The 17,160-nt window shown below is 32.7% G+C and overlaps 1 protein-coding gene across 1 annotated transcript in view; it reads right to left on the bottom strand.

Moving 5' to 3' along the window:
• The window catches only part of LOC129233267 (uncharacterized), a 56,880-nt gene that overhangs the window by 2,814 nt on the left and 36,906 nt on the right, over positions 1-17,160 (bottom strand). The window contains exons 17-27 of the mRNA XM_054867317.1: positions 16,817-16,869; positions 16,323-16,419; positions 13,232-13,348; positions 8,120-8,208; positions 7,383-7,528; positions 6,612-6,727; positions 6,297-6,450; positions 4,093-4,256; positions 2,979-3,067; positions 2,186-2,329; positions 1,414-1,576 (exon numbers count right to left, since the gene is read on the bottom strand). Coding sequence (XP_054723292.1) covers positions 1,414-1,576; positions 2,186-2,329; positions 2,979-3,067; positions 4,093-4,256; positions 6,297-6,450; positions 6,612-6,727; positions 7,383-7,528; positions 8,120-8,208; positions 13,232-13,348; positions 16,323-16,419; positions 16,817-16,869 — 1,332 coding nt within the window. The remainder of the gene's footprint in view (positions 1-1,413; positions 1,577-2,185; positions 2,330-2,978; positions 3,068-4,092; positions 4,257-6,296; positions 6,451-6,611; positions 6,728-7,382; positions 7,529-8,119; positions 8,209-13,231; positions 13,349-16,322; positions 16,420-16,816; positions 16,870-17,160) is intronic.

The raw sequence follows: 17,160 nt of genomic DNA on the forward strand, positions 1-17,160 counted from the left end.
TCTCTGTAATAATATTGCTGGGTACAGTAATTTGACCATACATTTGTGGAAAAGCTTCACTAACCTTTAATTATAATATCTATTTGCTGTACTTTGATTATGCTTTGCTCACGATAATTATTACTTTTCTTTATGGCCAACTTGGAGACAGACTTCTGAGACTAAATCTCATAACCAGAGGTGGCGATTGGGATTGAAAAAGAGGGGGGGGGGAGGGGAGAGAAAGAAAAAAAAAGACAGCTGAAAGACTTTAGCGGCAGTAAAAAAATGAAAGGAGAAAAAAGTAGAAAATTTTGGTAAGGCTGATTTTGAGAGCGTATGAGTGTTAAATGATGTAAATCTAACAGCTTAACACACTTTTTTCTTCAGATTTTGATGAATTATGTACATAATAACTCTCCCCGAAGAAACACTTGGGCATGAGTTAGACTTACATTAATTACCCCCAAAGTATTTTGAGATGTCACAAACACTTGGTGATAATTTCATTAAGCAAGTATGGCTTGTTTAAATAAAACAACTGATTTATTAATATCTAAACAATGAATACATAATATTAACTAAAAGTTACTGCTTATGCAAAATAATGTTTTGTAAACAGATATACAAAGTAAAACAAGTAAATATGATCAGAAAATTTTATTTTGGCTATTGGATATTGTTAATTGACCCTCAAAACTAAAAAATTCACCATCGCCGAATTTTAAAACACCGTGGTTGATTTTTAATGAATTTTTAAAAATCCACGCGCAAAAGTGCGCGCTTCTGAAACGTCACGAGCCTACGTCACAGGGCGCGAATGGGCAGCCTTCCGCCGAAGATCCCTTGTTTTCGCTAGGAACATTTTGAGCGCGCTGATGTTTTTATTTTTTAGAAATTCAATAATCCTTTTGAACACACTATGGAGACCGGATTCGTTAATGCTGCACAATCTAAATAATCTTCCTCATGTAACATCAATGATGATATTCGAATATTTCCGAGAGGATGAGAGGTTTAATGTTCCAGAAACGCGAGGAGATAAGCCTTTTACGTTTCGTCTTCGAAGTCGAATGCGTGATCTTCGGCTTCTCCCCTATCGGAAGAGGGCATGACGTCACTTCCTATGCCATTTGACGTCACAAGCGCTTGAACTTTAAAAATTAATTTAAAAAAAACTGCTTATCGTATCGCAAAAATTTTTTCACCTATGATGTTCACACATGTTACTCTATCATATAAAAATAAAATTGAAAAATCGAAAACTTCCCTATTGGAAAATAAAATAAATAAATGAACCGTAAAAGGGGGACCGCCCCCCCCCCGAGTCACGGCCACTGCTCATAATCATCTAGTGCTCACCAGTGCCTAAACTAACAAAAAGTTCCTTCCATGTGTTTTTGAGTTGATATTGTAAAGATTTAATTGACTTACCTTTGTTAGAGGACTTTTCTTGAATCTAAAAGTTCTGAGGACATAGGCCAGGCAAACTTTGATCTCCATCAGAGCGAATCGCATGGCTATGCAGTTTCTGGGCCCTGCGCCGAATGGCAAGAATGTGTATTGTTCTCGAAGAGCTTTCGACTCGGCATTGAATCTGATATAGGAATAGAAAAGTTGTGATTAACGTTACGTTATTTTCAAAATTTAGAAAATTCTCGAAAACTCGCGTAAGCTGAACATTATGTGTTATTTTGGTTTAAAATGTTGTTATGTATGGATATTTATGTAATTGTAGAGTCCTATAGACACAAATCAAACCCTGAATTGTAGAATAAGTAGCGACACGTCCCATCTTGGGGTTAAACGATGCTTTCTTCCTATGTCTGCTCTGGTGAAGTACTGTGTTTTGCTTCTTGATTGTGGTTTCTTATTAACGCTATGTTAATCCACAATGCAAGAAGCACCTCAACCAAGAAGCAAAACACGCTACTTCATTATAGCAGACTTAGGCAGAAAACGGCATTAAGCCCCAAAATGGCGGACGACCCGCTACGTAAACTAGGATCTAAGGCTTTAGACACAAAGAGAGGTTGCTCATAAAGCATCACTTTGGATTAAAAGTGCCCTATCTTGGTAGGCATTGTTCTTTAATAAAACAGACAATGAAATTTTGTTTCAAAAAGTTTTCAATGTTCTTTAATAAAACAGACAATGAAATTTTGTTTCAAAAAGTTTTCAATGTTTCTATAATAATGAGAGTTACCTGTCTGGATCAAATTTTTCTGGATCAGGATAGTATTTGCTGTCTCTGTGCAGAGAATAAACTGGTATGCTTATGATCATGTCCTTGGGAACTTTGAGGTTAGCCTCTTCTATAAAGTAATCTTCATTGGCTTTTCTTTCCAACCTATAAATAATGAGAAAATAAATGAAATACATTTTTAGAAAATCAAATTAGAAAATTTATGCAATTCGAAAGAATAATAATCTGAAGTTAATATAAAATTGTCATAAAAAGTAATACATGAAATTTTCTACAAGTATAACTTGTTGCTTGGTACTCCATTTAAAAAAATAAATGTATAATAGAAAAATTTAGAGAATAATAAGATGTATGCCGTGCTTAAAATAAAATTAAAAATATAAAACCGAAGACAATATAAGTTGAAGAAAACATTTTTTTTTTAACTTTCAAAAAAAAAAAAAAGAACCAGGTCAGAAAGCGTTAAAGAGCATTTTTCTGATGGTACAAGCAGTTGATTCTTTCTTTTTCTTTCTTTCTTTCTTTTTTTTTGGAAGTGAGAAGAACTGTACAAAATAATAATTTTCTCTATTTTTATTATTTGTTTAAAATTGAACTAAAGATTAAACAATGACTACAGAATTAGTAATAACATAACTATTTTTTTAAATAAAATTATGTTTTTCAAATACTTCCTTGTGGAAACTGTTTGAAGAATTTCTGCTTCGGAATGCACTTAACGTTAGCTGACAAAGGCAGAATTTTAGGTTTATTAAAGAAATTTCATTTTCAGGAAAAATTTCTTGCAATTTACCTGATAGCCGGAGGACACATTCTTAAAGTTTCAGATATCACGTTATCCAAATATTTCATGCTCTGAACTGCTTCGTATGTTAATTCCCCCTGCAAAAAAAAACGGAAAACAAATAATAGTCGAATCATAAATGCTATCTTACAAAGTCGGATACAAATTTAGTATTTTATTCTCTTCCTTGGGAAATACGTGCGTTTGAATATCCTATGATTCTTGCAGTTTGTTTAAGATATATTTCCATCGTTTATTAATCTTCTTTCATCGAAAAGTAGTTAAAATCATTGGAGTGATGACTTCTAATAATTTCAGAGAAATTGCGTAATCTCTAAATTTGACAAAAGTTTTGAGTAAAACGCATTTAAAGATAGGTAGCTTTCCTCGGTAGGCTTTCATTAAATTTTTTTCTAAATCATGCTGTACAGCAGCATCTACCAGGGCTACTAGTACTATATCTTGCCCAAAGACAGAAGAGAGGTTCAGCTACCATTTATACTGATTATCTCTTAATTTTTAACTTTGCTACTTACATCCCTTTGTTTCTTTCTGCCTCAAGTGGAAAAAAGTTTCAATCTGCACGATGTGAGCTTCATCCCAAAAGGCATCACGCATGAAGATGCGGAAAAATCTGGTTAATGATGAGAAGAGATATTGTATACTTCCTAAAAACCATGCCAATACTTTTAAATGTATGAAAAGTTTTCTTGTCTTTCATTCCGCTCTACATAAGACGATTTTTTTTTCTTTCCGGTCTTTTCGGAGTTTTTAAACGGAACACCAACCGTAATATGCTCTTAAAAGTAACTCAATAGTTTCAGAAGACTTTTAATGTCAAATGAACTAAGAACATCCTTTCACACAGCTGGACTGATTAATTGGATTTTGCCAATACATAGCCAATTTTCCACGCAAACATGATCGCATTGATTTTCAAGGGTGGGGGTCTGGTGGATGCTATTTACTTAGGGAGTTATTGCTAAAGTATGCCCTTTTATTTGTGTGTGTGTGTGTGTTTTTTTGTCAGGCAAAGTTTGGCTAATAGTATTTTGATTTCAATAGTGCTTTTTGATATCAATAGTATTTTGATTTTAAGAATACGAAGAAAAGTTTCACTTACGTTATGTGCTTTAATAGTGTCCTCAAGCTCGCCTATTAATTTCTCTTGCACGTCTTCATTTAAAGCAAGCATATAGCTCGCAAAAGACAAAGCCGATGCTGTTGTATCGTATCCGGCGAGGAAAAAGATGCAACATTGAGCCACAACTTCAATTGGAGACAAAGCTGAAATACAAATATCAAATACAATGGCAAGAAGCAACTGATGGATTTATGTATTTATTTTAAACATAATTTCAATAAGAGTGGTTTAAGTCATCCTATCATAGTTTTGAGCAAATTGCAGGTTTTGTAAAAATACCTGCATCTTGTAAATTTTAATTCCAGGAGAAGGATTTGCATTTAAACATAGTGTATTGCGTAATTTTTGCGTTATGTATCAGTTTTAAAATTTAAGAAATAGTTTGGAAATCTCAGATATTTTCAAAGAAAGTGCTAATGTACGCAATGACAAAACCCAAAACTCTTAAATCCAGTCGAAGAAGCAGGAAAACCAGTCGCGTAAAGGAAATAAAACAATTTAGGAGTCAAGAACATGGAGATGCAATTTAATTTATCAAGCATTGTGTCAAAATTTAACATGAATATAATGGAGGTCCAGCATAATGTAAAGTTACAATTGAAAAAACAAATAGAGTTTTTTCACTTGAAGAGTTTTTTTACTTAAACACTTGAAGAATTTACACAATAAGAATGTGTCAAGACAATTGTGGTCCAAGTCCAAAACCGTCTTTCTGCGGCTCTTATTTGCTTTTGCAATCTCAGCTGTATACTTTTCAGTGTTGGGGGATAGCTGTAATCATGAATGAATTGTGAGATTTAAAGCAAAAAGAAAAGTAGAAACGATTTTTGCTTCTAAGCAGGTTATTTACCGATAAGATAGGGTGGAGTTGCTAACTCTGATTTTATCATTTATTTTATCACTGAGTGGTTTGAAGATTTTATAGTGTTATGCTGGTAAAAACTCTCAGTTTCTGTTTCATATGCAAGTATTGTTAAACTTGATGCCCTGCGTGGTTCAGGGTTGCCAAAAGATTAGTTTGGGCTCATAAATTTCCCAAGATCTTGGCAAGAAAACCCGAGCTCATACAATTTTTTCACTTTTTTTTCTTTTGTAATTGTTACTATTGTAGTGGGTTGATTACCAATCTCAAAAATGACAACGTTAAAATGTATAAAACTAAAATTGATCTCTCAATAATTATTTCTTTTTGGAACAATTTCTTAAAAAATGGAGTAGAAATCGTTGCTGGAAAGGGAAAAAAAGGTTTTATTAATGTCGTCATGCAATTATGCTGATAAGATTAACGTCAAAAGGAGTAGTTCCAGGGGTAGAGCTGAGATTCTCCCTCCCCCTTCCCAACGCAATACTTACAGCACGTACATAAAAGAAACCTCCAGTCTAGATTGGTTAGTTAAAAAAATTATACCATTCAGTGGAAATATTATGTTGTATCATCCTAAAATTTAGAATACTTGCATCTTTTTCTTCAACAAGGCCCAAAACCTAAGATCTCTCTTCAAAACATCAAAACATAAGATTGGGGGAAGGGGAGGGGGGAGAGACTCAAGCTTTGGGAGGCATGAATCTTTTTTTTTTTTTTTGACATAAATACAGCTCGTTTTACAAAATGGAACAAATTATTAGTGGGAGCATAATGTTCATATTTTTGTAATTTTGTTTTAGAAGTTTTTAATCAAATAAAAAGTCAAAGTTCTGTCTCGCAGTTATTGGTTTGCAAAGCAATGCATCTTCATATCACAGCAAAGGGTATTTTGGAGGAAATAGGATATACCTGGATTTAAATTTCAATAATTACTACTGTCGAACCACGGATTGCATGGAATTTTCAAACGTCCAGAAAAGACATGTGAATAAGGGAGAAAGGTAAAAATTTGATGCGCATGTTCCGCTTATTTGAATGAGACTGCTTCTGCAAAAGCTGACATCGCTAAAAAATAATAGATTTGTCCATTTCCGGCTGTAAAACGGATGTTTGTCTTTCCATACAATCCGTGGTCAGACAGTTACCAGCAGAGAGTCATAAGAGTGCAATGAACCGAAAATATTGCTTTTAAATTAACAATATGATGTATTTAAGGGTTAAATTTTATGAACTTAAAGATATACTGCCTTTAATTTGCCTTCAGAAAGAAAAGAGAAAAAAATGATAAGGAAGTATTTTGAAGAAAATTTATCCTTACACTTTTTTGAATATGAATTCTTGAAAAGGTCACCATTCATATTCTCAGTTTCGTAATTACTGAGGATGTCGTTTCCTTTTTCTATAGTTTCTGATGTATTATCCTCAGCTTCTTTGGATGCATCCAACAACAGCTGCAAAAAGTCGTTTCTCGTCTGAAAGTAAAAAAAAAAAAAAAAAACTATAATTTACTCACAGTTTAGAATGGCTCAGTAAAAACATTATTGAAAGTCCTTGCTTTAAAAATCCCTTCAATTGATAATTTCAAACTTGATAAGTGGGTTAAAAATAGTTCATATTTCTTGAATGGTCTTACTTTTCCGGACTTTTTCCTTTCTTCGATGAGCTGTAGTGTCACATCCCGGAAAAAGTTCAAGCCTTTTTGTGGAAACACTTTAACTTTGAAGAGCTTCATCAACCGTGGAAACAACACTGGAAAAAAAATGCATTCAAATCATTGCTATTACTATTCATGCAACGTAACAGATTAATACAAATTACAGAACTCTCATCAAGTAGACTAAGAAGGTAAGAAAGGCTAAGTTTAGTGAGACAAAATTGCTTTGTAATGAAATTAAGCTATTGCTGCTAAATTCTTCATTGGGAGGAACTTTAGCATTTTAACATCATGCTAATAAAAAGTGTTTGATTAGAGTTTCATAAACTGATTAGAATTTTATATGCGTACTGCAAGCTTTTAACAACTTTTTTTTTGCTGTTAATCATTTTTTATTACTCATTATTCGTCCTAGAAAGCCGAGGAATTTTATGATTTACGAAATTTCAATTTAACTTGACAGAATGGTGCTGCATAAGAAAAATTATATTAATGAAGAAAAAATAAATGAAAACCTGTCATACCATAAATATTTACTATTTATGTATATTTTAACGTATGTGCTCGGGATACATTGGATTGACAAATATGTATCATTCAGGGTGAATGGTTAGAGAGTTGTTGTAGGCTAGTTTCCGTATTTGCGCATTGTTAATACAATTTACAAACTGAGATTAACATCTAATCCCGATCTAATATAAACTACACCCGAATACTGAAAAAAAAAATAAATAAACATGATTTACTTACAATACATAACAAATCTCCAGTTAATGCCTTTCGAAAACACACTCCGAGCCATGTTTACGAATTCATTCTTTGGGTCGTTGTGAGAATCTATTTTTGTAGAAAAAGCCGAGCTAGCTATTACATCCATGGTGAAAGCTCCATAAAGTCTGAAACGAAACAAAATTTAGTGTTTGTTATTTGATTTTACTGCTGCTACTATTGTTACTGAACATAAGCTGTAACAGTTTCTTATAATTGTTTTAAGGCTCCTGCTACACTATTATTATTATTATTGATGATATTAATTTGAACTATTATCTCGTCACTTCTAACTTCACTAAATTAATACCGTTTCCTACAGATTGTAATTTTCAAAAAGTTATTTTTGATATGCAACTCAGTATGAAATAGTGAACTTGAAGTAGTTAATACGAAAGATACACAACAAAGAATAGACGTACAAGAAAGTAATGTGGTTGAAGATCAGATTTTTTAGATATGTAACGCTATTGATTTCTTCATCTTTTCTTGCTATAATAATGTAGCATTAAATTTTAAATTTTGATTATTATGTTTTATAGTAAATTTATAACATGGTTTCTAGTTTATCATATTGAATTCCTTCACCAGCGTTCACGATGGTGAAAAATAGCCCTTGAGGCATATAACCGAATTGTACCGAATCATTTAGTGTAAAGAGTAAAGACTTTAAATAATATTTAGTTGTCAAATAGAATTTTATGTTCAAATTCATGTACCTTTTAACATCGACAGATTCTCCTTTCTGGGCAGCCGTCGTAAAATTTTTCACAATGGTTTGTGCACATTCTTCGAAAATACTCATCATCTGAAATATTTTTTATCCATATTAAGGGGTCACAGTACCTTTCAAACATTTTTTTTTAATTTAAGTAAATTTAATATTTTTTTGAAACCATAACATGCGTACTTATTTTGTAATCAATTATTTATTTTCAAAGTATAAAAATATTGCCTATTTTTTTTAATTCAAAAAATTGAGGAAAATTTCAATTTTTTAAAATCCCTAAGGTTTTTTAATTTTTGCACTAATTAAAAAAAAGTTTTTTGCTAAATGATCACTATAATCATCTCTAAAAATCTGTGCATTCATTTGGTTATAAGTTTATTAAAAAATTTCTGTGATTAATTATGTAAAAAATCAAAGTTTTTTTTTTTAAATTTGGTTTTTAAAGGTTTAACATGCTCTAAAAATTTGAGTAATTTATAAAATGCTTATCCAATGCACAGTTTCGTCAAATATGTTATCCCAATTGCAAAAAGTATTACTTTAAAGCTGTATCTTTAATAGAAAAAAATCCTTAGGGATTCTAATGACATGAAAACACAAAAAAAAAACCATCATCGAGAAAAAGTCATTTAAAGTTTTTCTTTTGCATAAGAACACATACACTGTAAAAAAAATTCGGAAACGTTTCTGAGTATATCGTGCAGCTGCGGTTCATGAAATTTTCAAAAACGTTTCTGAGTATTTCGGAATTCTCTTTCTGTAATGTCCGGAAACGTGTCTGAGTATTTCGGAATCCTCTTTCTGTAATGTCCAGAAACGTGTCTGAGTATTTCGGAATCCTCTTTCTATAATTTCCAGAAATGTTTCTGAGTATTTTGGAATCCTCTTTCAGTAATTTTCAGAAACGTTTCTGAGTATTTCGGAATCTTCTTTCCGTAATTTCCAGAAATGTTTCTGAGTATTCTGTGCAGCTGTGGTTCATGAAAGTTTCGAAAACGTTTCCGAGTATTTCGGAATTCTCCAAACAATTTTCAAAAACGTTTCTGAGAATTTCGGAATCCTTTTTCCGTGATTTTTTCTGAAAAATAATTCTTTTTTAATAGTATTGCATGCCATATCAGTTTCAATTCTTTCATATCTAAGAGCAATGAAACAAGCAATTTTAGAATCATTCGTGGATTTTTTTTTCTGAATTTCTAATGACAAATAGCATGGTTAACAGCATAACATAACACTCCAGGGTCCCCCGTACCTACCACTATGTGTGGTTTAAACGGTTGGATGGGGCCCTGGTTAACAGCATAACATATGCACAGTTATAAATTTTTGAAAATTTATGAAATAATATAGTAGTTTCATTCATAATCACAAAATCGTCGGGGGAGGGAAGGGGAGTACTTTCTCAGAAGTGGGATTGTTTGTTAAACAATATTAAACTTCAGTTTTTCTCTCAATATTTTCAAGACAAAATTATCAACATATTGTATTTTTAATGCAGAACTTAAAAACATATCTTGTATCAAACTTGATAGCTTTTATTTTCGGATAAAATTTGACAGAACTTACCTTCCCTTCGCGTCAAGTCTATTTCTCTGACGAAAAAAGTGTACCGAAAAGTGCCAACAGAGAAATTGGTGAATTTAAATATGACACCAAGTCCTCCTGTTGGAACCATTCGGGGTGATTCTTCTGTTCTTGCCCTTTTCCAGTTCATCACAAATATAAATACTTTATCAAAATATGTTACTGATTTTATTTTTACAATGTGCGCAAAATGCATTACATATTTTATTTGTTAAAACATTGAATTCTATTGCATGATTACTCCATTTCATATATACGAGATCCCCCCCCCACACCATAGAGTGATGGTGAACCCATAAAATGCTATAAAGCGCCCCCCCCCCCTTAAAAAAAGCAATCCCTGAAAATGTCAATGGCAGTCTGCGTGGTGAACGCCCCTCGTCTTCTCCCCATATGTACATTGTATATTTAATTAATAACATAGTATTTAAAAAAGGATCACTTTTAAAACAATGACATGAAATAATATTTCTTTTTATTTCGGCTTGTAAATGCAGCTGTTCCATTTTTGCCTCTGGCTCATTCCTCCTGACTGTCCTATATTAAACTAGTATATCCACGAAGGAAATGTTATTTACCGAACAAACTAATGTCAAGGAATTTTTTATTGTCAACCACATTTAACAAAATGAATAAGCACATGAATTAATTGCATAACTATGTAGCTTACTAATAGATAACTGGGCCATTTTCTAATGGTATAAATATTTTTAAATAAATGAATAAATTATAATAAAAAAAGATAAATAATACTGGCACATTTTTTGTGAAGCATATTACAATATTAGAAAGCATTTGCATTACCATATTTTTAATGAATTAAACAATTGATTTTTTTTTTGAACCAATGTATGTATATCCAAGTATTTCAAAATAACTTTTCTGTGATTGCTTTTCAAATATAAATCTTATTTCTTTTGCGTAATTAATCAGTTTCAGTTAGTTACAACAAATAGTACACTGCGCTCACAGGTATGTAGGATAACTTTAAATTAATTCGATAAACCCAAAAACAGTTACAATTGGAGCCTCATCAAATGCAAATCAACAAAAATATAAATGTATATAACAACATTTTTTAAAATATTCATTAATACTTACAAGTGAACATGAGCGGAAGAAAATCTAAGTACCTCCATTACAACTGGATAAGTAATCCAAAGGGTTTCGTTTCATTAAGTATAAAAACGGGTGTTGAAACTATTCACGCTTGAACACACAATATAAATGTAATCACGGTTGCACCGGAAATTGTATAAGCAAATCGTTATTAACTAACTTAATAGCTGCGTACATCTTCTAAAAAATCAAGAGCAGCCCAAAATGAAAGGCGTAAAATTAGTTTCGACACAATTTACTACTCTCTAGACATGAAATAACAAGCAATCCAATAGCAACCATAGATAAGAAAAAAAAGAAGTTCTCGTTATTTCCGACTCATTGGCGCCTGTGTTGGAAGGATGAAATAGGTTTCGAAGCGTTGCGTCATCACTTCCGCTTCTAGATATCTTGAAATAACAAAAAGCTTTCTGAATATTGAGGAGTTCGCTATTGGATGAAGGATTCCTACTATTTCGGAAACGTTTCCGATATATCTAGAAACGTTTCCGAAATTTGTTACAGTGTAGCGAGCATGGCCTAAAACCGCTCATAACTTTTTAAATATTTGAACTAAAGCAATGAAACTTTTCTACTGTGTTCAGAATAGTTTTTAGTTTTGAAATAAGCAATAAAATTTTTTTTGATCGTTTCATCATTTTTGAGGTACCCCTTAATGATTAAAATTGTAATAAACAAAGATACCAGAAATGAATACACGTACAGATATGATTTTTCACTTTACTCTGCAGTCTGCATATCATACAGTAAAAATCAGTGTTTACGAGTTTTTTCCAGGCATATAAGCCGCTGTCTGCTTAAGATCTTTCTTAACCAGAAATATCCTGAGTGGAACACAGTCTACAAGCCCAACTTGTATTATTGATGCCAGTCATTAGAGCCTTAGTCCTTATTGCGACCTCCAGTGTATTATATACCGAACTTTTCGGTTCTTGTATTAGTTTTCATGAGACGTATTAAAACGACATCTTGTTTTCGAAAGTTAAAAATGAAATCGAATGGTTACAATGCATTAAAAGCAGAGTTTTGATTCTCACTAACGAAAATGAGTTCTTATTTGTAAAATGCGAAAAATTCGCAATGAATATGGCTACAATGTTTCTCTCCAGGAGAGCCCACCCTTAGACCATTGAGATGATCTAACACTGTAAAAACGATTCAGAAACGTTCCTGGAAAATAATGGGCAGCTGATGTGCCCAATTTCTTCCAGTAACATATCTTACAAAAACCAGGAACATTTTCCGCTAAAATTCAGTAACCTTCCTGAACTATTCAGAAATCTTCCCGTTTACAGCCAGTCGTGTCTCTGGAATCTTAGCCTAAGCTTAGGTGGGTATACTATAATAGTTTGGCACCTCACTGCGTTCCGAGGAAAGCTCTAAAAGCAGTATTGCAAACAAGGCCAAAGCTAAGAAAGAATTGCAAATAAGTACCAAGAATTTTACCCTGCAAATCTTGCTAAGCTACGTAGTCCATAGACTGATTTGCGCCCTTTGGACGATTTATCAGTCCGGACAGGCCGCATTCGAGCTATACCGGATACACTTTATAAATACGCTCAGTTAATCTTTAAACTGGGAGCTAAACATATTTTTTGCAACAGTTTGAAGTTTGATTTCGTGCGACTTGTAGCAATTCAGGAAACTTTTTGACAAGGATACTTGGTTTTGACAGGAAGTGCGTAAAAACCATTGAAATCCCGAAATGTTACACGGAAATACCCAGTAACGTTTCGGAATTTTTTTACAGTGAAGATCATCAATAACCTAAGTGCCCACCCAGAGGAAAGAGGTTATGGCGCAGACTGCGCCATTGAAATTTTTAAGGGGGGGGGGGCGCAGACCCGGATCTATAAATTTTGGGTCTCTCTGCAACAAAATCTGTAGGGCGCCTCCAGTGAGGCCAGAAGTGTATATATGCAACGTTAATAAGTCTTGGTGCTAGTTTTTTTTTTCTTCCAATTTCTTGGCCTGGTAGGGTAGTGTTTTAAAGGGTTTTCTTTTTCGGGGGTCTCACTCTTGGGGGGTCTTGGTGGTATTTATGGGAGGGCTGCGCATTTGCATTTGGGCTTCAATTTCAATCTTCAATTAAAATGTAATCTTGAATAAACTAGAAGCATAACAAATTGAATTCAAATGTATTTCATTTACAATGCTTTAAAAAAAAAAAATCCACACTATATTTTTAAACAATAATTTAGTTATTTATTTACTTTTTGCTAATATAAGGATTCTGATGCTCAATAGCTTGGAAAAAATATAATTTATGTTTGTATTCAATAATTTATAAAATTAATTTTGAGTTATTGGGGCATATGCCGCATGATTCTAAAACTGTTAAACTTCGCATAGTTTTGAGTAATATAATATATTACTACAAAATTGATATGATACATACTCTTTTGATTTTTCCAGTAGAAAATGTCGGAGATACTATAGTACGAACTCGCTTCCAATCTTCTCCGTTTAACACTTGCATCATGTTTTCAAAGATGGGATCTCCAGTACTAAAACCCTAAAAAACGACGGATAAAAATTGGAATCGAGAATAGATAATTGCTTTTAAGCACATAACAACTAAAAAATTGTTACTAAATTGCCTGTCACATGTGTTGCAAGAAATATACAGAAGTTTTGAGCCTCGCCATAAGATCATCCGCTTATAAGGTTACCCCTCACAAGAAGTTACTTCAGAAAAGTCCCAATGGATTTAGTAGAGAGTTCTGTATATTTTTTTCGCGTTTAGCCATTACACCATCTTTACACCCGCTCGTTAGATAATTTAAAAAATATTTCTTGAAAAAAACAACAACTTTTTTTCCTTTCAAGAAGTAATCAGTAGAATTTCCCCAAGTGATTGTTCAGAAAGAACAAGGATCATTACAAAAGACAATCCAAAGGCAACACCTCCTCTTTCCTTTCCTGTATTTGTTTTTAGTTTATTCAATTTATCGTCAAAAAAAAGTATAAAAAATGCACCACTTGCCTATATACTTCAATTCAAATCTCTCCCCCCTTACCCCTCCACCCCCCGAAAAAAGAGGAATGGGTGCAACAAAAAACTGGTCTCGTTTGAGCTATCATTTTAGAAGAAAGAGCAAAACTCTGTATTAAAATAAATCCAAGTTATTAATTTTTTTAAGAGAAATTCTAAAATTACAATGAAACAAATTTTTCCTAATCTGTTTTAAGAGTTGGATTTTATGCAAAAAAAATCTTTAAATATGTTGTAATGCCAATTTGATTACGGGTTTTTTTTTTTGAATCAGCGTAACAAAATACGTCATTAGAGAGTGTCCATCAAAGATGTCATACTTTTGTTCAGCATTTGACCCCCTCCCTCCTTTGTGACAAGTGTCACACTTCACCATACCACCTCCTCTCCAACCCCCCCCCCCGTCACATGTCACGCTATTCTTTACATATTCTTGTGAAAAATGTTTGATGTCACGCTTTTCGTTACCCCTCCCTCCTCCTTGTCACAAACTGTCACAATTTTACGAACCCTCCTCCCCCTCAAAGCGTGACATCATTTTTGGACCTTAAGTGTTTTTTGTGCATTCAGGAGCATCATATAGTTAATAATTGCAATAAGTAGTTAAACAAAACAAAGAAACCAATCTAACAACTAACTATTTCTGTCAAAGACTTTTTCTTGTACAGATTGTTTAAACTACCTACTTAGAATACGAGTATCATGCATCTAAAAATTTCCATAGATGACGTTTTCTTTTGATCAGATTCCACTCCGCTTATAAGAACGTGCGTAAAGGTGCTCCGACGTCAATGCGTAAACTTACCCCGTCGCCAAGTAAAAGAGAGAGAGGGGATAACATTCTGCAAATTTTTATGCATTTGTTCTTTCTTAACGAAGTATTATTTGTTCGCAATAAGCTTCAAAACGTTCAACACAAAATTTACTCAGCTTGGTAAAAAAACAGATTTTCCTTTCCGCATGCTAAACCGAAGCTCGACTGGAGCTCAAAAACTTGTGAGACTATTTGCTAGGGAGCAGCATCAATCTGTTATGACTGCTGGCTCGCTAGTTATAATTCGTTTTGAGAAAAGGGCACTGCGTAAGCGTGCCCCGGTCTACCCTACATTTCCTTTTCCATGATGCAGAACCAAAATCAATCTATTGATGCAAAAATTTGGCTTCAAAAGCACGAACTAAACGAATATCATTGGATAAAAGTAGTGGAAAGATTTCAAAATGATATTTTCATTACTAGAGGGTCAGATGAATGACTTTTTCGTGTACATATATGCACCATGTTTTTATTTCTTCCATTTCCCTGATCGCTCCCTTTCCCTTTTATGAAAGTTAGTTTCAAGTGTAAATTCGAATGTATTTGTGTTATGAATAATTTATTCCAACCATCAATAGGATAACATTTTATGATATAGGTATATTAAATATTTGTATCAAATGTATTGAATTTTGACGAAAACTTTTTTTTGTTAGTATGTATAACAAATGGTAATTTGTAGTCACCGGTATTAGTTTCTTGTCCTGCCTCGCTATTTTGATTTATATTTGGCAAGATAATATTCAGAAATTATATAGTGCCTTGAAAATTTGTATAGTGGAAAGACATGATCAACTGGAACATATTTTCCGATACTAACATAAGGATAATCGTAAAGAATTTTGAAAGAAAAAAAAAAGAATGAAAGAAACTTTTAAGATCGAATCTAGTTAAGTTCATCGTAAATTTCGAAACAAAATCCTAATAAAAAGCAAGCATAACCCTATACTGATCAAGAGAAAATCGTTGAAGATGACGTTAATATAAGAAAAGTAAGAGGAATTACAACTAGCTATATATTGAATAATAATATTTTTTAAAATAGGACACACACACATACACACAAAAGGATTTATCCGAAAGTAACACGCAAGAGATTTAATTATTTGAAGATGGAAGACTTCTCGGAGGCAATTAGAGGACGTGTATCGCGCATTGTTAACAGTACCAACGTACCACCCACCTACGTGAATTCAAAAAAAGTATTTTCAACTGCAGGAAAATGGTGCACTAAAATGAGTTTCAGGCCTAGAGACAATGCAATAGATGCATTATGTTTCTTACTATTATTGATTTTTAATTATGACATTTGTTCCTTCATTTTATATTTGTCCAGTATACGTTTCCATACAATTTTCGCACAAAATTTTGAAATGTGGCAACGAAGCAATATGTTTTCAACTATTTTTTGAGAAATTTCTAATACCGGTATTAATACGGTTATTCCGGTATCAAAAAATACCTAATACCGGTTTTGAATTTTTGGTCCGGTATTGCAATCTCTACGTACGAGGAATGGTAAGAAAATATCAAACAATGGAATAAAACAAGTAAGAAATGCTGGGACTTTTGACAATCAGCTGGGCTCTAAACAAAGTTAATAGCGATTTAACTGAGACAGAAGCAAATAACAAGAAAATCATATACGAAGCACACAATGTAAATTACTGATATACTTACTCTTCTGCCTGGGAATATATGGAAATCTTTCACCAACATATTTCTTAGGACTTTCGGATTACCAACTGATAAACATGGAGTGGTTCCTTCATAATAACTGAAAATAGATTGAGTGTGAATCAACGCATTTCAAGTGTAATTAATTTATTCAAGCCACTTATTTTTTTAATGTTGATACCTGGAAAAATAGGGAAATTCTTGGCTATAAAAAGTTTACTCAACGTAAGGGCGTAAGTTTGGGCTATGGAAAACGTTAATTATAGATTGTCAAAATTAGTCGTAGAATAAATCATGTTCATTTTTGGTAAGAATGTTGGTTTCATACTGCTTTCCAACCCAAAGCCAAAGTTTCTCCCTGCTCAAGTTGAATTTGTGCTAAAGAACTTGGTTCATGAAAACATGATGCAGAAAACAGTTAATGTAATTTTTGCTTTTAATGTTTTTACTGTAATGGAATTTTCTTTCGAGAAGCGTAGGCATACATATTGACTCACCCGTGTATTGATCCTAAAGTCTTATATCTTTCAAAATCTACTTCAAAGAGTGGCTGAAAAGAAATTAAAACGTTATGAAAAAATAAAAATAAATAATTCAATAAGTATTTTAAAAATGAAAGAAATTCTAATGCGAAATTTCACTACAACATAACGTAGAACAAACTCAAAGATTTGATTTTACACCATTTTCATAGGAATAAATACATTCTTTTTCCTTGGGTAGTGGGATTCAAACTCAATTCGAAATTTTTTAAAACGATTTCAAAATGTGCCTTTCCTTTTTTTTTTTTGCTTTAAAACTTATTATTACTGTTTCATTCTTTTTTCCTTTTTTTTTTAAT

This window comes from Uloborus diversus, unplaced genomic scaffold (assembly GCF_026930045.1).
Source record: "Uloborus diversus isolate 005 unplaced genomic scaffold, Udiv.v.3.1 scaffold_303, whole genome shotgun sequence".
NCBI lineage: Eukaryota > Metazoa > Arthropoda > Arachnida > Araneae > Uloboridae > Uloborus > Uloborus diversus.